Below are 20,821 nucleotides of genomic sequence, written 5' to 3' on the forward strand. Positions count from 1 at the left end.
TTGTATTACGGCTTCACCATGGAATTAAAGTGGAACAGTTGCAAACATCACTGACACATTGTGGCTATGCATAGCTCGTGTTACAGAATGAAATATGCCCTCATCTTTACCTGTGCTGAGGCCTCTGTCCTGACTCCCATATGTGTTTCCTAACATGGCATATTGGGAACAATTTATATATTTTTTTCACATTTCGAGACGCTCCCAGAGGAGATGCCAAGCAATGTGTTTATTATTCCTATGACATATGAGAGCATGTGCTATTTTTCATAAAAGAGTATACCTACTGTTCACTCTTAGTCAACCTTCCCTTTGCTCCACAGGAGACTCTTGATTAAAATGTTATATATTTAGGACAGGTTTATCAAGAGTCCCCTTTTCCACAGTGTCTCCTTAAGGGGGCGACCCAGTAGAGAAATGCTGAAATCCTGTCCTATTACATTGTTTGTAAAAACTTAAAGGGAGTAAAGATTATGTGCTAGGCAAATGTGACCTGTTATTTCTTTGACTTTAGTTGTAGTTTCTGTTGTTTTCCTCCCCTCCAGAGGTGGACATTGGTTACTTATTTTTCCAATTTCATATGTGTGGCCATCTTTCCTTAGCTCCAACTTCTCTATTGAGACATTTTTTATTCCATTCTGTCCAATTCCCACTCCAGTTTTTCTTTCCCTCCTAGCAACCTACTCTACTGATCTATGAATTCAGTATGTCTTACTGTTTATTCAGATCTTCTTTGATTCCTTTAATCAGTACACTTTTCAACATATATATCCTAACATTTTCTGAATTTCTTACTAAGTATTTCATTACAATTCGTGATCAGCAATGATGTATATGTATGCATATTATATCCACTTTTTTGGGGTGTCTGCATGTTACTTCCTATACACACACACACACACACACACAGACACCAACATACAGATTGATACTTGCTTGTTGTTTTTATCCCGTGATCGTGTGGAACTCACACTTGTGGGGAGATACCTAAGGTTTTCTATCCGCAGCATGTCCTTTACAGTTTAGAGACAGGCTCAATTCTTCTCCAAACTATATGCCTTGAATGCCTTTTTTTCTTTGTTTAAATTTCTGTGACTTTCCTGTTCAGTCTGCTTTGGGGAACCCTAGATGGGTTTGCACTTTAGATTTTTCTGCATTTAATTTGGGCTTATTGATTCTTGTAAGTCTGCCCTCTTTACATAGAAATTTTGAGTCATTCATATTATTGTGTGTACCAAGAATTTATTACGCCTCGTCGCTGGGTGGTCTTCACGCACCCGGATACCTCTTCATTTATTTATGCTTTCTCAAGTGGAGGAGTGTTTGAGTGTGTCTCATGTCTGGCTGTTCTTAAGGTTTGAGAGTTTCTAGTGTCTGGCTACCATGGGCATTTACACGCATGGATAGGCAGTGAAATGTGTTGTCATTTCTTTGGGGTAAATACGGGGCAGTGAAACAGATAAAAATTATGTTAGAGGCATGTTTAATATTTAAGACAATGAATCACAGACCAAATGGTTTTAAACTCTTGATAGCATTTTGTTTTTTATAAACAATGTTTGAAAGTTTTAGTTCCTCCACATACTCGCAAACAGCTAGAAATTCTAGTTGATGCATAGTGTTATCGCACTGAAATTGAAATTGCAATTATTTCGTGACTAATGAGTCTCAGAAACCTTGTATGTTATGTTGAGGTTTCTAATAATAGCATTTGTGTATTCTGTGGAAATGAATACTTTCTGATACAAAGTCCGTATTTACTTAAAAATGAAATAGGGACTAATTTTCTAACTGAAAGAACAATAGAATCCAAATCTGTAACTCTCATTTTTTTTTCTTTTTGGTTGATAATCTGAGGAATAATCAAAAATGCTCCACGATTTATTTTAGAAATGGGATATTAGATTAAGTTTATTCACAGTTTGTGGTTTCCAATCAATGTGCAATTAACATTCCACTGTATCTCTGACCAATATGCATACTCTCAGAAACATATTTCTATGTTTATATATACATAGCTCATATGTAGGTATTTAATTGTCTCAATCATTGAAAAATGAGCTATCAGAGGTTGCTGGTGGCTCAGTGGGTTAAGAATCCCATGTTGTCACTGCGGTGGCTCAGGTCAAGGCTGTGGTATGGTTTCAGTCCCTGCCTCAGGAACTTCTGCATGCCACAGATGTGGCCAATGTTTTTATTTTTAATAAAAAATTATAAAATAAACTATAAAATACCAGTAATATTTATACCCAATATAGTCTTATAAATTATTTTATTCAAAGTTGATGGCTTTATAGATTATTTTATTCCATGAAGGTGGACTCAGAAGATATTCCAGTATCTCTATGATGTAAATAAGTCTATTGAGTGTTCAGAAGGAACAAAAAGAAAAAAGAAAATAAGAGAATCTGAGGAAGGTTATGTAGGAAGTATGTCCAAAAGTGATGACAAATTTATAAAATACTACACATTCCTAGGAGGGTAACATCATCCGAATCACAGAATCATCTCATTTTTGCTTCTTCCAAGCAGGATCATCAAACCAATGTCGTCAAGCAGTATCTTAATTGAAACACAGTATACACTCATTTGAACCAATTTCATGGGCAGTTATCCAAATGAAAGAGAGGCAACAACCCAATTGTTCATAGAGTGGGCCTCACATGCAAGGAGCCAAAACAACTGGAACATGACTTTTAAAGAAAAATTGTTCTTTTTTTTTCTCACAGAGAGACGAAGAAGTAGTACCAATCCATTCAATAAAAACAAGCAGGTTGGAATCAAGATCAAGGTGGAAGGGAGAAAAAAAAGTAAACCACAAGAAAATCAATTCAATTGAAATACTCATTGTTACAGACAAGGAGACTGACTTAGAAGAAAATTAGGTGCTCTGTTTGTCTGGGCTACTCAAGTGCCAAGTTTGTTGAGTGAATAGAAGCTCTCAAGCTCATATGTGGAAGTAAAGCTACTGATGAGCAGGTTGCAAACATCCCCCCCGCCCCCACCCCACCATGGAAAGGAGACATTTGAGCAAATTCAGACAACTGATTACTTTAATTAGCATGATACACTAAGTCTCCGGAAACCACAATCAAGTGTGTTTTAACACTCCCCATAGAAATATATGAAGGCAAAATAGAAAGAATGTGCTTACAGAAACACACACACACAAATACATCGACTCTAGACACACACACACATGCACACAAATACATAGTCTCTAGAAAGTTTATTCCAGTAGATGAGAAGAGCACAAGAGTCATTTTAATTCCTTTTCTGTACCGTTTTTCACTCCCACACAGCATACCCACTGTGCTTTCCTGTGTTACACTTTACAGACCTCTAAATCACTCTACCGCACTAACAAATAATGAATTCGTATATTTATACTTCATCTCATACCCACTCCAGGAACAAAAAGATATTTGTGGTGCATTAACTAATGCACAATTTAGAGCCCTAAGACGTGTGACAGGGGCATAGCAGTCAATGTCTAAATATATGTTGGACACATAAATCCTTCCTTCTCCCTCTGAGAGAACACACGATAATGTGATTCAAAGGAAGCACACAGTAAAAGGCACTTAAGAGACGACATTGTGAGTTTTCGTCCACACCTTACGAAGCGCATATTTTACATCTTTGTTCCTCAGGCTGTAGATAAAAGGATTCAACATGGGGATAATGAGGGTATAAAATATGGAGGTCACTTTATCACTGTCAAAGGAATGACGGGACTTGGGCTGCAAGTACATACACAGTAAAGTCCCATAGAACACTGTGGCCACTGTCAGGTGGGATCCACAGGTGGACAAAGCCTTGTACCTGCCCCCAGCAGAGCTCATTCTGAAAATGGCCCCAAGGACAAGCAGGTAGGATACAAGAACTATCAGGATAGATGAAAGTAAACTAAAAACTGAGAAAAGTAGAATAATCATTTCAATGTCATGTGTATTGGAGCAGAGCAGAGACAGCAAGGAAAGACAGTCACAGTAGAAATGACTGACAACATTGTAGCCACAGAAGGATGAGGTGAATACCTTGACACTGACACAGAGAGACACAACTATGCTATAGAGATAGGGGAATGCCAAGAGCATGTGACAAACCCTTTGGGACATCATGATGGTGTAGAGCAGAGGGTGACAGATGGCCACATAGCGGTCATAGGACATCGCTGATAGAATGAAAAACTCACTAACAATAAACATAATGTAGAAAGCTCCCTGGGTGGCACAAAAATAATAGGAGATTGTATTTTGAGCAACAACAAAACTTTCTAACATCTTGGGTCCCACGGTGGTTGAATACCCCAGATCGGTGAGAGACAGGTGTCTGAGAAAGAAGTACATGGGGGTTTGGAGCCTGGCGTCCACCTTGGTGAGGGTGACCATGCCCAAGTTGCCCACCACCGAGATCACGTAGATGAGCAGGAAGAGCCCAAACAGTGGAGCCTGCAGCTCGGGGCGGTCTGTGATTCCCAGGAGGATGAATTCACTCAGCACTGTTCCATTGTGCTTTTCCATCCAGGTTTATCAGAAAACCAATTCCGGAGAAAGATACCAGCAGAGTCAATAGCTGTCAGGTAATGTCCTTTGGTAGTGTTTTAGTACTCAAAACTAGAACAAATATGATACATCCAAATTTCCAGTTCAGAGTCTTTTAAAATAAGTCCACCTGCAACAAGAAGCATATATAACAATAATCGATAGATAATAGAGAATTAGTGATGCAAGAGACAGAGAGAGAGAAACAGAGAAAGAGGATGGAAGAGAGAAAGAATTGAACCTGGTTGCAAGGAAAATACCTGTGTCAGGAATCTTTTGTTGAGCTAAGCAAGCAAATAGAAAAATACAATATTTATAGCATTAAACTGTGTGTGTGTATGTGGTGTGTTGTGTGTGTGCGTATTTACAGGAAATAAACATTTATCTCACTTAAAGCATTGCTTATAAACTTGTGAGTAGATATTATACCCCATGTCCTTATCTTTCTATATTAGAAATACTGAAAAACTCTTATGAAAAACATTTTAAATCAAAGCTATAAGAAGCAATATGAGTCTTGTTTAAGTGCAGTATGAAAGGCTAAAAAAACTCTTGGTAGGTACGAACTGTAGGGTAAAATGGGAGGTTTTAGAATGTCTCTCCCCATCTTAAGACAACGCGGGCCAGCATCAAATGACTTTTTCACAGTTTACTATCTGTTGATGACCTGACTATTATGTTTTAAGGCTATACATTTTCAGAAGACTTATATGTGTTTACTTCATATTCCACTGGAAACTGAACATGCTCTACATTGTACCATCACCATAAAACTGCATACCAAAAAGTTTGCTGACCACCAAAAATTGATTTCCACATCAGTATAAGATGGAAACTTTCTTCCACTCATCAAAATTTCAGGAAAAATTTCACATTTACAGATTGTTTTGAATTTGTGTTAACTGTTAGAATATTTTTGAGTAGGGACTAGAACCTAGAGAGCTCTTCCTAAGAACCAAGGGTAAATAACTGACTAAAGATTTGGAAGGATATGAAATTAAAAACCAGGGAGTACCCGTCGTGGCTCAGTGGTTAACAAAGCCGACCAGGAACCATGAGGTTGCAGGTTTGATCCCAGGCCTTTGTCAGTGGGACAAGGATCCAGCGTTGCCACGAACTCTGGTGTAGGTTGCAGACTCGGCTCGGATCCTGTGTTGCTGTGGTTCTGGCTTAGGCTGGCAGCTACAGCTCCAATTAGACCCCTGGCTTGGGAACCTCCATATGCTGCGGTGCAGCCCTAGAAAAGACAAAAAAAAAAAAAAGGAATTAGAAACCAAACACCTGCAGCTTCATAATTCTGCCATAATTTTTTTTTCTGACTCTTTTCCTAGCCTTTTCTCGTCCCAGAGTATTAGTTTATGATAATAAATTAATCATTTATTAATGCTTCTAAATGATTAAGCATTTATACAAAATATAAATATTACATAAACTATACGACACTGACATTTCGAAGATGCTCATTGTGTCTGTGAAAAGTACTTGGACAATTGGTCTCAAAGAAAAGGGGAGCAGTTCCCTTCTGCTCATGCATTATCAAAGGCAGGATGTAGGCAGAAATGATCCGAAATCCTCATATGCTGTGGTGCTCTGTCATAGGACAAACATGCTGATTGCTAATATTAAAAAGTATCTGGCTATTGGTAAGATATAGCACCACATGGAGTTGTCTGTTTACCTGTCATGAAATCTGTGTCTAGTCTCCTCATGTGCTTCATGACCCACAGAGTGAGAACCCTTTATGGATCTCGTCTACCCTCTGAGACGCTCCCTGAAGAGATGCCAAGGAATTTCCTAATTGTCCATGAAGCATTTGAAAGCGTCACTGCATGCAAAGGGGGGTGTGTGTTTATTAGTAGTCCAGAACAATTTGTGTTGCCCACCAAATTGGACATATGGGTTTTGTGTATTACATTTCTACTTTTTTTTTTTACTTTAATTTCACACCAAAAATAAATGTTTGGTTTCTTTTTTACTTTAATTTCTACTTTTTACTCTTGATTAACTTTCTTTTTCCCCTGACTTGATGCTTCTTTTGAGGGTTTATGTGGCTAGACTATGCTGCCAATTGTTTGCTCAAACATAAGTCATGATGTAGCTGTGAGGATATGCTTTTTTAGATCCCATTACCCTTCAGATCAGGAGACTTTGAGTAGAGCTGATTTCCCTCCAGAATGTGGGTGGGCCTCTTTCAATCCATAGTAAAGACTGGTGAACCCCAATGTAAAACAAAGTGTGCTTCCAGATTGCCTCAAAGAAATTATGCCTGAGTTTTCCACCACTGTAATTCAGACGGCATCATCATCAAGTCTTGCTGTTCGCCAGCCTGCTCCACAGATTTCTGCCTTGCCAGCCCCCACATTATGTAAATTTATTAAAATCTCTCTCTCTCCTCTCTCCATATATATATAGATTCTCTGTTGTACGGTAATACAACCATATAAGGACCTGGATTAATATAGTTTATCCATACAGGCCTGTCAGTGTTCCTCTAGTTCTGCAATGGTCTCCTGAAGTGCATGACAGAATGGAAATGTGTTGCATCATTCTCCTATTGCATTAATTAAAATACTTAAATGAACTAGAATAATAAGTGGTGTATATGTAAGATGCTGCTTCATTCATTCTTTTTTTAACTCAAAGGAAAGGAATTAGTTTTCAGTTCATGCTGACTAGTCACCATCTGTCTTGTTGAGGGCTTCTCTTTCCTTATATTTTCCTTCATTACATTTCAGTATTACTTGATCTCCCATCATGTCCAACACCCTCTCCAATTCTTCTGGTCCACTTGACACATATTTTGATATACCCAATAGAATCAGTAGACTCTGCAACAATGTAATATTTTTTTGCATATGTTTCACTAGACAAATATGTTACCCAGTTGTAAACATGTATCATTAAATATCATTTAGTAATTATTTGTAGGGTATCCATGTCATAACTTTTCCTTTTTGCTTCTTTTTTATTACACTGAAAAATACATTAAAAATATCATAGGTCATTTCTTTATTTGTATATATTTTGTTTTTCTCCAACCTCAGCTATCACTAACACTACTACAACATAGAGTCCAATTAAACGCCTTGAGCTTAAAACCATTAAATGCTGTGAACAAATTCTCCATGATACACACATCATATACCCATGTGCATGTTCCTATGTGGATATTGATAAAGATACATCTATGCTCACAGCTGTACATCTTCCCATGATTACATGCTCACACAGCCATGAGTTCTCTTGATAAGAACAAATAAAACATATCAATTAATTTTGTTAAATATTTAATAGGTTTCCTGCATCTTCACCTCTATGACAGGTGCCTAAATTGTGTTCTCTCTTGTTAATTATTACAATAAGATGTATACATCAAATACTGGAGAGGGTGTAGAGAAAAGAGAACCCTCCTACACTCTTGGTAGGAATGTACATTAGTACAACCACTATGGAAAACAGTGTGGAGGTTTCTCAGAATACTAAATACAGAACTACCATGTGATCCAGCAATTCCACTCCTGGACATATATCTGGAAAAAACTATAATTGAAAAGATAAACGTACCCCCTATGTTCACAGAAGCATTATTTACGGGAGCCAAGTAATGGAAAAACCTAAATGTCCCTCTACAGAAAAATGGATTAAGAAGATGTTGCATATGTATACACTGGAATACTACTCAGCCACTAAAAAGAACAAAATAGTGCCATCTGCAGCAATGTGAATGCAGCTAGAGATTCTCATACTAAGTGAAGTAAGTCAGAAAGAGAATGACAAATATCATAGGATATCACTTATGTGTGGAATCTAAAATAAGGCACAGACGAGCCTCTTTACAAATCGGAAACAGACTCTCCATCATAGAAAACAGACATGTGGGTACCAAAGGGGAGAGGGGAAGACATTGGATGGACTGAGAGTTTGGGGTGATCAGTTACAAACTATTGCATTTAGAATGGATAAGCAATGAGGTCCTACTGTACAGCGCAAGGAATTATATTAAATCTTTTGTGATAGAACATGATAGAAGACGAAATGAGAAAAAGAATGTATATGTGTGTCTGCCTGGGTCACTTTGTTGTACAGCAGAGATTGGCACAACGTTGTAACTCAAGTATACCTCAATAAAAAATTTAAAAAATTATACATACATCTGAACAAAATTTGTGGAAAATTATCCAAATGAAAGTGAGAACAACATCCTAACTTAGCAGAGTAGACCTCATATGAAAGAAGACAAAAATAACAGAAACATGACTTTTAGACAAGAATCATTACTGTTTCTCCGAGAGATAAGGAAACGTGATAAGGCATGAAACAAAAATAAGCAGGTAGTAAAAAGGTCAAGGTGGTTGGAAAAATAAAAGTTAAAACCAGGAAGCTTCTATGTAAACCACAAGAAACTTAACTCAATTGATAGAGCCATTGTTACAGGCAAGTAGAGTGATTTAGAAAAAATTAGTTGCTGTGTTGAACTGTGCCGAGCAGGTGCCAAGTATGTTGACTTCATAGGCTCTCTGAGGCTCATGTGTGACACTGACACTGAGGAGCAGGATGCAAAGATTCTCAAGTAGAATGGAGACATTTGAGCAAATTCTGACCACTGATTCCTTCAAATTAACAGAATACACTAAGCCTCCTTGCAACCACAATCAAGTGTGGTTTAACACACCCCGTAGAAACATTTGAAAGCAAAACCGAAAGAATGTGTTTACAGAAAAACATTCGCACATAAACACAAATACATAGAATCTAGAAAATTTATGCTAGTAGTTGAGAAGAGCACGAGGGTCATTTGAATTTCCTGTCTTGTCTTGATTTTCACTCTCACACAGTATACACACACTCTTTTCCTATGTTATAGTCTGCAGTTCCCCTAACACATTCTATTGTACTAAAAATGCTCTAATTGTTATATCTATAATTCATCTCCCCACAGGGAGAAAAATAAATTTACTGTTCATTAACTAATGTATTTAGAGCACTTAGTAATATGGCTGATGCATGGATATCATTCTCTAAATACATGTCGAATTCATTTATCTTTCCTTTTCCTTTGAGGGGACACCTAACAAGGTTGCCTTTCATAATGTAATTCAAAGGAACCGCATAGTAAAACTAACCTATGACACCATCTGGCTTATGTTTTCCCACAGCTTACAAAGAGCACATTTTACATCTTTGTTCCTCAGGCTGTAGATAAAAGGATTCAACATGGGGATAATGAGGGTATAAAATATGGAGGTCACTTTATCACTGTCAAAGGAATGACGGGACTTGGGCTGCAAGTACATACACAGTAAAGTCCCATAGAACACTGTGGCCACTGTCAGGTGGGATCCACAGGTGGACAAAGCCTTGTACCTGCCCCCAGCAGAGCTCATTCTGAAAATGGCCCCAAGGATGAGGAAGTAGGACACAAGAATGATCAGCAATGACAAAATCAAGTGAAAAACTGAGAAAACCAGAATAATCATTTCAATGTCATGTGTATTGGAGCAGAGCAGAGACAACAAGGAAAGACAGTCACAGTAGAAATGACTGACAACATTGTAGCCACAGAAGGATGAGGTGAATATCTTTACAGTGATGAGAAGAGACACAGATGTGCTATAGAGATAGGGCAACCCCACCAGCATGTGACAAACCCTTTGGGACATCATGATGGTGTAGAGCAGAGGGTGACAGATGGCCACATAGCGGTCATAGGACATTACTGATAGAATGAAAAACTCACTAACAATAAACATAATGTAGAAAGCTCCCTGGGTGGCACAAAAATAATAGGAGATTGTATTTTGAGCAACAACAAAACTTTCTAACATCTTGGGTCCCACGGTGGTTGAATACCCCAGATCGGTGAGAGACAGGTATCTGAGAAAGAAGTACATGGGGGTTTGGAGCCTGGCATCCACCTTGGTGAGGATGACCATGCCCAAGTTGCCCACCACCGAGATCACGTAGATGAGCAGGAAGAGCCCAAACAGTGGAGCCTGCAGCTCGGGGCGGTCTGTGATTCCCAGGAGGATGAATTCGCTCAGCACTGTTCCATTGTGTTTTTCCATCCAGGTTGATCAGAAAACCAATTCCAGGAGAAAGATACCAGCAGAGTCAATAGCTGTCAGGTAATGTCCTTTGGTAGTGTTTTAGTACTCAAAACTAGAACAAATATGATACATCCAAATTTCCAGTTCAGAGTCTTTTAAAATAAGTCCACCTGCAACAAGAAACGTAAATAACAATAATCGATAGATAATAGAGAATTAGTGATGCAAGAGACAGAGAGAGAGAAAGAGAGAGAGAGGATGGAAGAGAGAAAGAATTGAACCTGGTTGCAAGGAAAATACCTGTGTCAGGAATCTTTTCTTGATCTAAGCAAGCAAATAGAAAAATACAATATTTATAGCATTACACTCTGTGTGTGTGTGTGTGTGTGTGTGTGCATTTATAGGAAATACACATTTATCTCACATAAAATGTTGCTTATAAAATTATAAGCTTCTGATATTTTGCTCCATGTCCTTATCTTTCTATGTTAGAAACACTGAAAAACTCTTATGAAAAACATTTTAAATCAAAGGTATAAGAAGCAGTATGTCTTGTGCACATGCAGTGATGAAAGGCTAAAAAATTTCTATTGATAAGTACTGATTTCATTGCAAAATGAGAAGACTTAAGAGCTTTCTCTTCCCAACTTAAGACAACTAGGGCCAGCATCAAATTACTTTTTCATAGTTTACTATCTGTGTTGATTACCTGATTATTATGTTTTAAGGATATACATTTCGGGAAAATTGTATGTGTTTACTTCAGATTCCACTGGAATCTGAACATGCTCTAATTTGTACCGTGATCATAAACCTGGGTACTTAAAAGTTTCCTGACCACCAAAAATTGTTTTTCAATCAGTTAAGGTGGAAAGATTTTCCACTCATCAAAATTTCAGAAGGAAAAATAAATGCCTTTATAGTTTGTTTTAAATCTGCATTATTAGAATATTTTTGAGATGGAACTAAAGAGCCTAGAGAGCCTAGAGAGCTCTTCCTATGAGCAAAGAGTAAATAACTGACTAAAAATTTGGAAGGATATAAGATTAGAAACCAAACACCTGCAGCTTCATAATTCTGCCATAATTGTTATATATTTTTTTTTTTGGTTCCTGACTCTTCTGCTAGTCTTTCTTGTCCCATAGCTGTAACTTACTTACACATAAGATTAAGCATTTTGGGAGTTCCCATCATGGCTCAGTGGAAACGAATCTGATTAGCATCCATGAGGATGCATGTTCCATTCCTGGTCTTGCTCAGTGGGTTAAGGATCCAGCGTTGCCATGAACTGTGGTGTGGGTTACAAATGCAGCTCAGATCCCCTGTTGCTGTGGCTGTGGCGTAGACCAGCAACTGCAGCTCTGATTTAACCCCTGGCCTGGGAACCTCCATATGTTGCAGGTGTGGCCCTAAAAAGACCAAAAAGAAAAAAAGATTAAGCATTTATACAAAATATAATTTTTACATAAACTATACGACACTGACATTTCAAAGATGCTCATTGTGTCTGTGAAAAGTACTTGGACAATTGGTCTCAAAGAAAAGGGGAGCAGTTCCCTTCTGCTCATGCATTATCAAAGGCAGGATGTAGGCAGAAATGATCCGAAATCCTCATATGCTGTGGTGCTCTGTCATAGGACAAACATGCTGATTGCTAATATTAAAAAGTATCTGGCTATTGGTAAGATATAGCACCACATGGAGTTGTCTGTTTACCTGTCATGAAATCTGTGTCTAGTCTCCTCATGTGCTTCATGACCCACAGAGTGAGAACCCTTTATGGATCTCGTCTACCCTCTGAGACGCTCCCTGAAGAGATGCCAAGGAATTTCCTAATTGTCCATGAAGCATTTGAAAGCGTCACTGCATGCAAAGGGGGGTGTGTGTTTATTAGTAGTCCAGAACAATTTGTGTTGCCCAGTGAGTTCAACATATTTGGGTTTTGTGTGTTACATTTCTCCTTTTTACTCTTGATTAACCTTCTTTTTCCCTGACTCTGATATTTCTTTTTGAGGGTTTATGTGGCTAGACTATGCTGCCAATTGTTTGCTCAAACATAAGTCATGATGTAGCTGTGAGGATATGCTTTTTTAGATCCCATTACCCTTCAGATCAGGAGACTTTGAGTAGAGCTGATTTCCCTCCAGAATGTGGGTGGGCCTCTTTCAATCCATAGTAAAGACTGGTGAAGCCCAATGTAAAAAAAAAACATGCTTCCAGACTGCTGCAAAGAAATCCTGCTGAATTTCCCACAACTGTAATCCAGACAGCATCAAGTCTGCTCCACAGATTTCTGCCTTGCCAGCTCCCACAATCACATAACATATTTTCTTAAAATCTCTCTCTCTCTACCCCCCTATATATTTTTTTTCCTCTGTTGTACACTAATTCGACCATTTAGGTGTCTGGATTACTACAGTTTGTGCACATAACAGGCCTATCAGTATTCCTCTAGCTCTGCAATGCTTCCTCACGTGTCTGACACAATGGAGATGGGTTCAATCACTGTCCTATTGGTTTGCCTAAAATATTTAAATGAACTAAGATAATATTGTGTGTATGTAAGATGTTGCTTCTTCCATTCATTTTTTAGCTCTAAGGCAAGGAATGAGTGACACCTATTTCTCATTCTCAGTTCATACTGAATAGTCGCCATCTGTCTGTTGAGGGCTTTTCTTTCATTTTATTGGCCTTCATTACATTTCACTATGTCTTGTTTTCCCAGCATATCCAATACCCTTTCCAATTCCTCTCCTTGCCCTGCAAATATTCTCATGTACCCTGTAGGATCAATAGACTCTGCAACAATGTATTATGTTGTGGGCATCAGTTTTACCAGGCATATGTGTTATTGAGGTGTAAATATGCATTGTTGAATGTCATTTAGCAGTTTTTGGTGGTATATCCACGTTGTGACATTTTACTTTTGCTTCTTTTTCCATTGTACTCAAAAATATATTAAAAACATGGATCTGGAGTTCCCCTTGTGGCGCAGTGGTTAACGAATCCGACTAGGAGCCGTGAGGTTGTGGGTTTGATCCCTGGCCTTGCTCAGTGGGTTAAGGATCTGGCGTTGCCGTGAGCTGTGGTGTAGGTTGCAGACGCGGCTCAGATCCCGTGTTGCTGTGGTTCTGGCGTAGGCTGGTGGCTACGGCTCCGATTAGATCCCTAGCCTGGGAACCTCCATATACCGTGGCAGTGACCCAAGAAATGGCAAAAAGACAAAAAAAAAAAAAACCCATGGATCTTTTCTTTATTTGTAGATACTTTGTTTTTCTCCAACATCATCTATCACTAACACTACCATAGCATGTAGTCCAGTTAAAGGTTGAGCTTACAACCTTTACATGCTGTGGACAACTTCTCCATGATACACACATCATGTACGTCCCCGTGTATATTCCTGTGTGGATACTGATGAAGATGCATCTATGCTCAGAACTGGACGTATTCCCGTGATTACACGCTCACACAGCCATAAGTTCTCTTGATAAGAACAAATAAAATATGTCGATTCATTGTTAAAAATATTTCAGAGGTTTCCTGGATCTTCACCTCTATGACAGGTGCCTAAACTATGTTCTTTATTGTTAATTATTACTATAAGATGTGTGTATCTGTTACTGAATTTTCCCTTTGTTTATGGTTTGATTCTTGGCATGTTTAGTAAGAAGTAAAACACTTCATTGAGGCATCATTGAATAAAATACAGTGCATGTGTGTTAAGTGTTAAACTTAGTGATTTTTCAACATGTATACTTCTGTGAAACAGTGAAAAAGATCTAGGTAATAAAGATATACTCACCTCTAAAGTTCCTGAGTGTCAATAGAGTACCTCCATTCCACTTTTTCTTACACTGCACTGGCTCAGGCAGCCTTACACTTGAGATTTTTTGTTTTGTTTTAACATTTTATGTTGAAGTAATTATAGAATTACAAGGAGTTTCAAAAAATAAGCCCAGGGAGTTCCCGTTGTGGCTCAGGGGGCTGTGAGCTTGACTAGTATCCAAGAAGATGCCCACCTGATCCTTGGCCTCACTTAGTCAGTTAAGGATCTGGCATTGCCATGGGCTGTGCTGTAGGTCACAGATGTGACTCAAGTATGGCGTTGCTGTGGCTGTGGTGTAGGCCAGCAGCTATAGCTCCACTTTGACCCCTAACCTGAGAACTTCCATGTGCTTCAGGTGCAGCCCTAAAGAACAAAAGAAAAAAAAAAAGCCCAGAGAGCTCTTGTGTCTCACTTCCTTTTTCTAGTGGTAACAAAGGTAACAACGTGCATTAATACAGCAGGGTATCACAGCCGTGAAATTAACATTGATAACAATCCCCTGACTTGATTCAGATTTCACTAGGTTTGCAGGCCCTCATCTGTGCATTATTGTTTTTATATATTGCCAGATTCGATTTGTTAGAATTTCGTTTAAAATTTTGGAATATATATTGACTGGTATTACTGTTTTCTTTTTTTTATTTTTTTTTTAATTTTTATTTTTATTTCATTTAGTTATTTATTTATTTATTTATTTTGCTTTTTAGGGCCACACTCAAGGCAAACGGAATTTCCTAGGCTAGGGGTTGAATTGGAGCAGCAACTGCCAGCCTCACAGTAATGTGGGATCCAAGCCATGTCCAAGATGTACACCACAGCTCAGAGCAATGTTGGGTCCTTAAATCACTGACCGAGTCCAGGGATTGAAGCCAGGGACACTGGTCAGGTTTGTGACCCATTGAGCCATAACAAGAACTCCTATATTTTATAATATTCTTCTTCATTTTATACCTGGAGAAATCTCTCCAAATAAGATTGGAAATGCACCTTCTTTTTAGTTTTTTAAGTGAATAAGCTGACAATTACTTCTTTTACCCTAAACATTACATAGCATTTGTCAAACCACCTGGACCTGATATTGGGATGGAGATATTTTTAATAAAAATTTCTTTTGAGAGCATCTTCATTTTTTATGAGATTTTTTCATTTTTCATTTTTGAGATCATCTGAACTTTTCATAGTGTGTTTCTTAGTGTCCATACACATGAATATGTATCTATCTATCTATATTTAAATTAATCCCCTTCTTATTATTCTGATTTAAGCACGGAGTGCTATTTTAAAGACAATATTAGTGTTGGTAACATTTCTTTTACATTTTTCTTTTGCTAATTTCCATTGATTTTTAAAAATCATCATTGTATTATGCATTACATCTTACTGACATTCAAAATGTATTCCCTGGTTACCTAGCATTTAAGGATCCAGTGCTGTCACTTCCGTGGCTAGGTTTCTATACCTGGCCTGGCAACATCCAGTGTTGAGAGTGTGGCAAAAAACAACAACAACAAATATCCTATAAAATGATTCATTTATGTACAAATTCCTTTTTTTAAAATATTTGTGTTCCATGGAAAATTAGATAATTTCCTAGATAACTTGTATGTCTACTAAAAATGATAGAAATAGATTATAAACAGTAGTAAAATCTCAATGCATTCTGTTTACTTTTTGTACATCATTTTAGGGACTGTCATTTTAAGGTACACTTAGACTTATTTTATTTTTTTATTTTTTTTTAATTTATTTATTTTTGTCTTTTTTTGTTGTAGTTGTTGTTTTTGCTGTTGCTATTTCTTTGGGCCACTCCCGCGGCATATGGAGGTTCCCAGGCTAGGGGTCTAATCAGAGCTGTAGCCACTGGCCTACACCAGAGCCACAGCAACGTGGGATCCAAGCCGCGTCTGCAACCTACACCACAGCTCACGGCAACGCCGGATCGTTAACCCACTGAGCAAGGGCAGGGACCCAACCCGCAACCTCATGGTTCCTAGTCGGATTCGTTAACCACTGTGCCACGACGGGAACTCCTAGACTTATTTTAGAAATGAGATATTCGGTTATGTTTAGCCACAGCTTTTTTTTTTTTTCAAATCCAGTCTTAGAGATTTTTACCTTCTTTATTATAAGAGTTACAATTATTTATTGAATATATTTGGGGAATAACATATAAGTAAAAATATTAAATTAAGCACTTTTATAATCTCAGCAACCACCGCTAATATTAACATTGTACCGTACCTCTGTCCATTATGATTTTTTAAAAACAAAAAAGTTTCTTATATATATGCATAGTGCACACTTAGATATATTATTTTTAGTAATTAAAAATCAACTAATAATAATATTTATCTTTGTATGACAATAAATTTTATTCCAATAAATTTTTGTTGATTCAAATATTAGTCCCCCAAAATAATTTAGTCCTTGACTGTGGACAAATAAACAAGTCCAGTCCCTCTATGATGTAAATTAAAGTGTCATGAAGGTTAAAACTGTTAAAAATAAACCAAAATATAGAGGAATTTATGGGGGTTTGGAAGAAGTTTGTCCAAGCCATAACATGTGCATCAATTTCTACATATGACACTACAATTTCACTAGAAAGACAGTACTGTCCGAATAATGAGATTATCTCCTTTAAGTTCTCTCTCTCTCCTTTTTTGTTTTGAACATTTGAGGGCCGTACCACAGCATATGGAAGTTCCCAGGCTGGGGTCAAATTAGAGCTGTAGCCACTGGTGTATGCAACAGCCACAGCAACCAGCCACAGCAACGTGGGATCTAAGCCATGTCTGTGACCTACAGCACAGCTCATGGCAATGCCAGATCCTTAACCCACTGAGCGAGGCCATGGATCAAACCTGAGTCCTCATGGATGCTAGTCAGGTTCGTTTCCGCTGAGCCACGATGGAAACTCCTCTTTTTTCCCCTTAACTTCTTAAAGGAGCAATTATCAAATCAATGCAGTGAAACAGAGGCTTCTAGTCAAAATACAGCACATTCAATGACACAAGTTTGAGGAAAGTCAGCAACATGAAAGGGAAGCAACAAACCTAATTGATCTTAGAGCAGACTTTTTGCACAAATAGATACAATAAGAGAATTACTTTAAAACTATAATAATTTTTGTTTTTAAGAAATTTACCATAATAGATATGCTCACTAGTGTAGACAAATGTAGTGATTTAGATACAATTAGATGCTGTGCTGAACTTCTGAGTGTCTGAAATGCCATGACGTCGAGTTCATAGGCCCTCCAGGACTCGTACGTGAAAATAATGGCAGTGAGGAGAAAAGTATAAGACCCTAAGATTCCCATTGGAAAGAGGGATATTTGAGCAAATTCAGATGAATGTTGGATTTAAATCTTCCCACTCCAATGAGCCTCCTTGAAACTACCGACAAGTTCGCTCTTAACACACCACGTGGAAGAATATGGAGGCAAAAACAGAATGGATGTGCTAACACAAAGCACACACATGTAAACAAACACACACTGATACTTGAGCATTTATTCTAAAAATTGAAAATACCACCAGAATCATTTAAATTCCCATTTTGTACCTACAATTCTTCCTCACACCCACGTAGCATACCCAGGCTCCATCATTGCTGCTACAGTGTCCTAACTCCCTATAGTGTACTCAAAAACTGACTGAATTATTTTGCTCATGTTTCGTATCTTTTTTTCGAAGGTGATAAAGATTTTTTTCTGTTTTTCTTATACTAATGGATTTATAGCACTTGGAAGCATGACTGGCATGTGTAAGGTATTCCCTGAATATATGACAAACATTTGTATTTTTCTCCTCCGAAAACACACACAATAAGGTGGAAATTTCTTAACCTAACTTGTAGGAATCATAGCGACAGTGATCCCTAAGAAAAAACATTGCATAGTTTTTTCCACATCCTCCGTAGTGCGTGTTTTACATCTTTGTTTCTCAAGCTATAAATCAAGGGATTCAACATGGGGATGACGAGGGTATAAAATATGGAAGCCACTTTATCGGTGTCAAAGGAATGACTGGACTCAGGCTTCACATACATAAATGTCAAAGTCCCATAAAACACTGTTACCACAGTCAGGTGGGATCCACAGGTAGAAAAAGCCTTCCATCTACCTTCGGCAGAGTTCATCCTGAGAATGGCTGCAAAGATGAGCAGGTAAGACACAAGAACTACCACAAGGGTGAAAATCAAATTAAAAGCGGAGAAAATCATGATCATAAATTCAATTTCATGTGTGTTCGAGCAAAGCAAAGATAACAAGGGGAAATTGTCACAGTAGAAATGATTGATGATGTTAGAGCCACAGAAGGATACATTAAAAAGCTTTATGGTGATTAGCAGAGACACAAATGTGCTGTAGAGATAAGGGACTGCCACCAGCACCCAGCACCTCGGTTCTGACATGATGACGGTATAGAGCAGAGGCTTACAGATGGCTACGTAGCGGTCAGAGGACATTGCGGCCAGAATAAAGAGCTCACTGATAATGAACATGATGAAGAAAGCCAGCTGTGTGGCACAAAGATAATAGGAAATTGAATTTTGATCTGCAACAAAATTTACCAACATTTTGGGGCCCACGGTTGTGGAATAACCAAGGTCAGTAAAAGCCAAGTGTCTGAGAAAGAAGTACATGGGTGTTTGGAGCCTGGCATCCACCTTGGTGAGGATGATCATGCCCAAGTTGCCCACCACCGAGATCACGTAGATGAGCAGGAACAGCCCAAATAGTGGAGCCTGCAGCTCAGGGCGATCTGTGATTCCCATGAGAATGAATTCACTCAGCACTGTCCGATTGTGTTTTTCCATTGAAACTTATCAGAAAACCTATTCTGGATAGAGACATCAGCATAGTCAATAATATGGCATAAATTCTGGTAGCGTATTAGGATTCAAAATAAGTATAAACAAAGTAAATCCAAATTTACCTTTTAGGTTTTATTAAAATACTCTACCAGAGTTCCCATCATAGCTCAGAGGGAATGAATCTGACTAGCATCCATGACAATGCAGGTTCGACCCCTGGCCTTGCTCAGTGGGTTAAGGATCTGGTGTTGCTGTGAACTGTGGTGTAGGTCAACAGATGTGGCTCGGATCTGGTGTTGCTACGTCTGTGGTGTAGGCCAGCAGCTACAACTCCGATTCACCCTCAGCCTAGGAACCTCCATATGCCACAGGTGCAGCCCTAAAAATACAAAAAAAAAATCTACCTTCTGGAAATAAAGCATGCATATATAGAAATAGAAATAGAGACAGATAAAGTTGGAGATGGGAGAAATTTACATTTTTCCATTGGGAAATTTAGTCTCCCAGGAAACATTAGATAACGCTTTGAAGCATTTTGGTTGTCACTGCTGGAGGAGGGGTGCTGCTGCCTTCTAATGGTTATATTCCCATAAGGCTGCTAATTATGGTGCTCTACTAGGGTAGCCCCGAACAAGAAAGAATTGTACAGCCCAAAAGCCAAAGCTCTAAGGTTGGCAACCCCTGATATATCTACCCATGTATATAGACTGACATAAAGGTAGGTAAAGGTAGCAGAAATGAAAAGAAATTACCTAAACTTTAGATTGTTTAACAGGTGAAGATAACTTTTTAATTGTCTTTTAAGTAATAATAATTAAATCTACAAATTATAACCCCATAATATGACATAATTCATGTTCTTACTACATTGTAAACATTTTAAAATCTAAATTCCAGTTGTGGATGGAAACATTTAGAAGCCCTTGCTGTAAAATAAAAGCCCTTGTTTTTATTTTTATTTTTTTGAAAGATCTTATTCCTGTTGGAAGCACTGGATGAAAGGATTAACACATTTGACTAATATTGGACCAAAGTGTCAAAGTAAAGGAACTATCAGATCATATTAGATATTGTTTGTCTTTATACAAGGAACATTCCAATAACTGTACTTAGGTCTATATAACCTCCGTTATACCTACATTTTTGGTATATACCAAGGAGTACTTTGGAAAAAGTAAGCTGTCTTAATCTCTTTGTACACATCAGCAAAAATAGCTGTTTCTCGTAGGATTGTTGGAAAGATAATCAAGAATTAAAACTTTCTCTGGATTCATGGTATCTGGAAATACCTTCAGATATCAATTACTTAGGATTTTTCTGTGGTTTTTGTTATTAATTTCTTAGTAGAGAAAACATGTTACCTAAAAATGGATTATCCTCACACCTTTACAGATAAGTTCTTTTTGTGTGACAATTTTTTTGGTAGGGTATCATGATGAGTAGCTGGATTGCCATGTTCACCTAACAGGCCTCGGTTCCTCAAACATGACTCAGATTTGGGACAATTCAGGATGTATCATCACTGCGCAATTCTTGTGGATAATGTATCTTCTGTCTTACCTCAAATATGAAATATG

General features: G+C 38.0%; 3 protein-coding genes across 3 annotated transcripts; all 3 read right to left on the reverse strand.

Moving 5' to 3' along the window:
* Positions 1-3,584: 3,584 nt before the first annotated feature.
* LOC125124012 (olfactory receptor 8K3-like) lies at positions 3,585-4,537 on the reverse strand. Its single transcript, XM_047774189.1, has one exon. It carries the CDS (start codon positions 4,524-4,526, stop codon positions 3,585-3,587), a length of 942 nt encoding a protein of 313 aa, XP_047630145.1. The 5' UTR covers positions 4,527-4,537.
* A 5,133-nt stretch (positions 4,538-9,670) lies between these two features.
* Positions 9,671-10,612, reverse strand: LOC125124013 (olfactory receptor 8K3-like). Its single transcript, XM_047774190.1, has one exon. It carries the CDS (start codon positions 10,610-10,612, stop codon positions 9,671-9,673), a length of 942 nt encoding a protein of 313 aa, XP_047630146.1.
* A 7,693-nt stretch (positions 10,613-18,305) lies between these two features.
* LOC125124014 (olfactory receptor 8K3-like) lies at positions 18,306-19,247 on the reverse strand. The gene has a single exon (XM_047774191.1). The coding sequence runs from the start codon at positions 19,245-19,247 to the stop codon at positions 18,306-18,308; it is 942 nt and encodes a 313-aa protein (XP_047630147.1).
* Between the last annotated feature and the right edge of the window lie 1,574 nt (positions 19,248-20,821).

Source organism: Phacochoerus africanus, chromosome 4 (genome assembly GCF_016906955.1).
Source record: "Phacochoerus africanus isolate WHEZ1 chromosome 4, ROS_Pafr_v1, whole genome shotgun sequence".
Taxonomy (NCBI): Eukaryota; Metazoa; Chordata; class Mammalia; order Artiodactyla; family Suidae; genus Phacochoerus; species Phacochoerus africanus.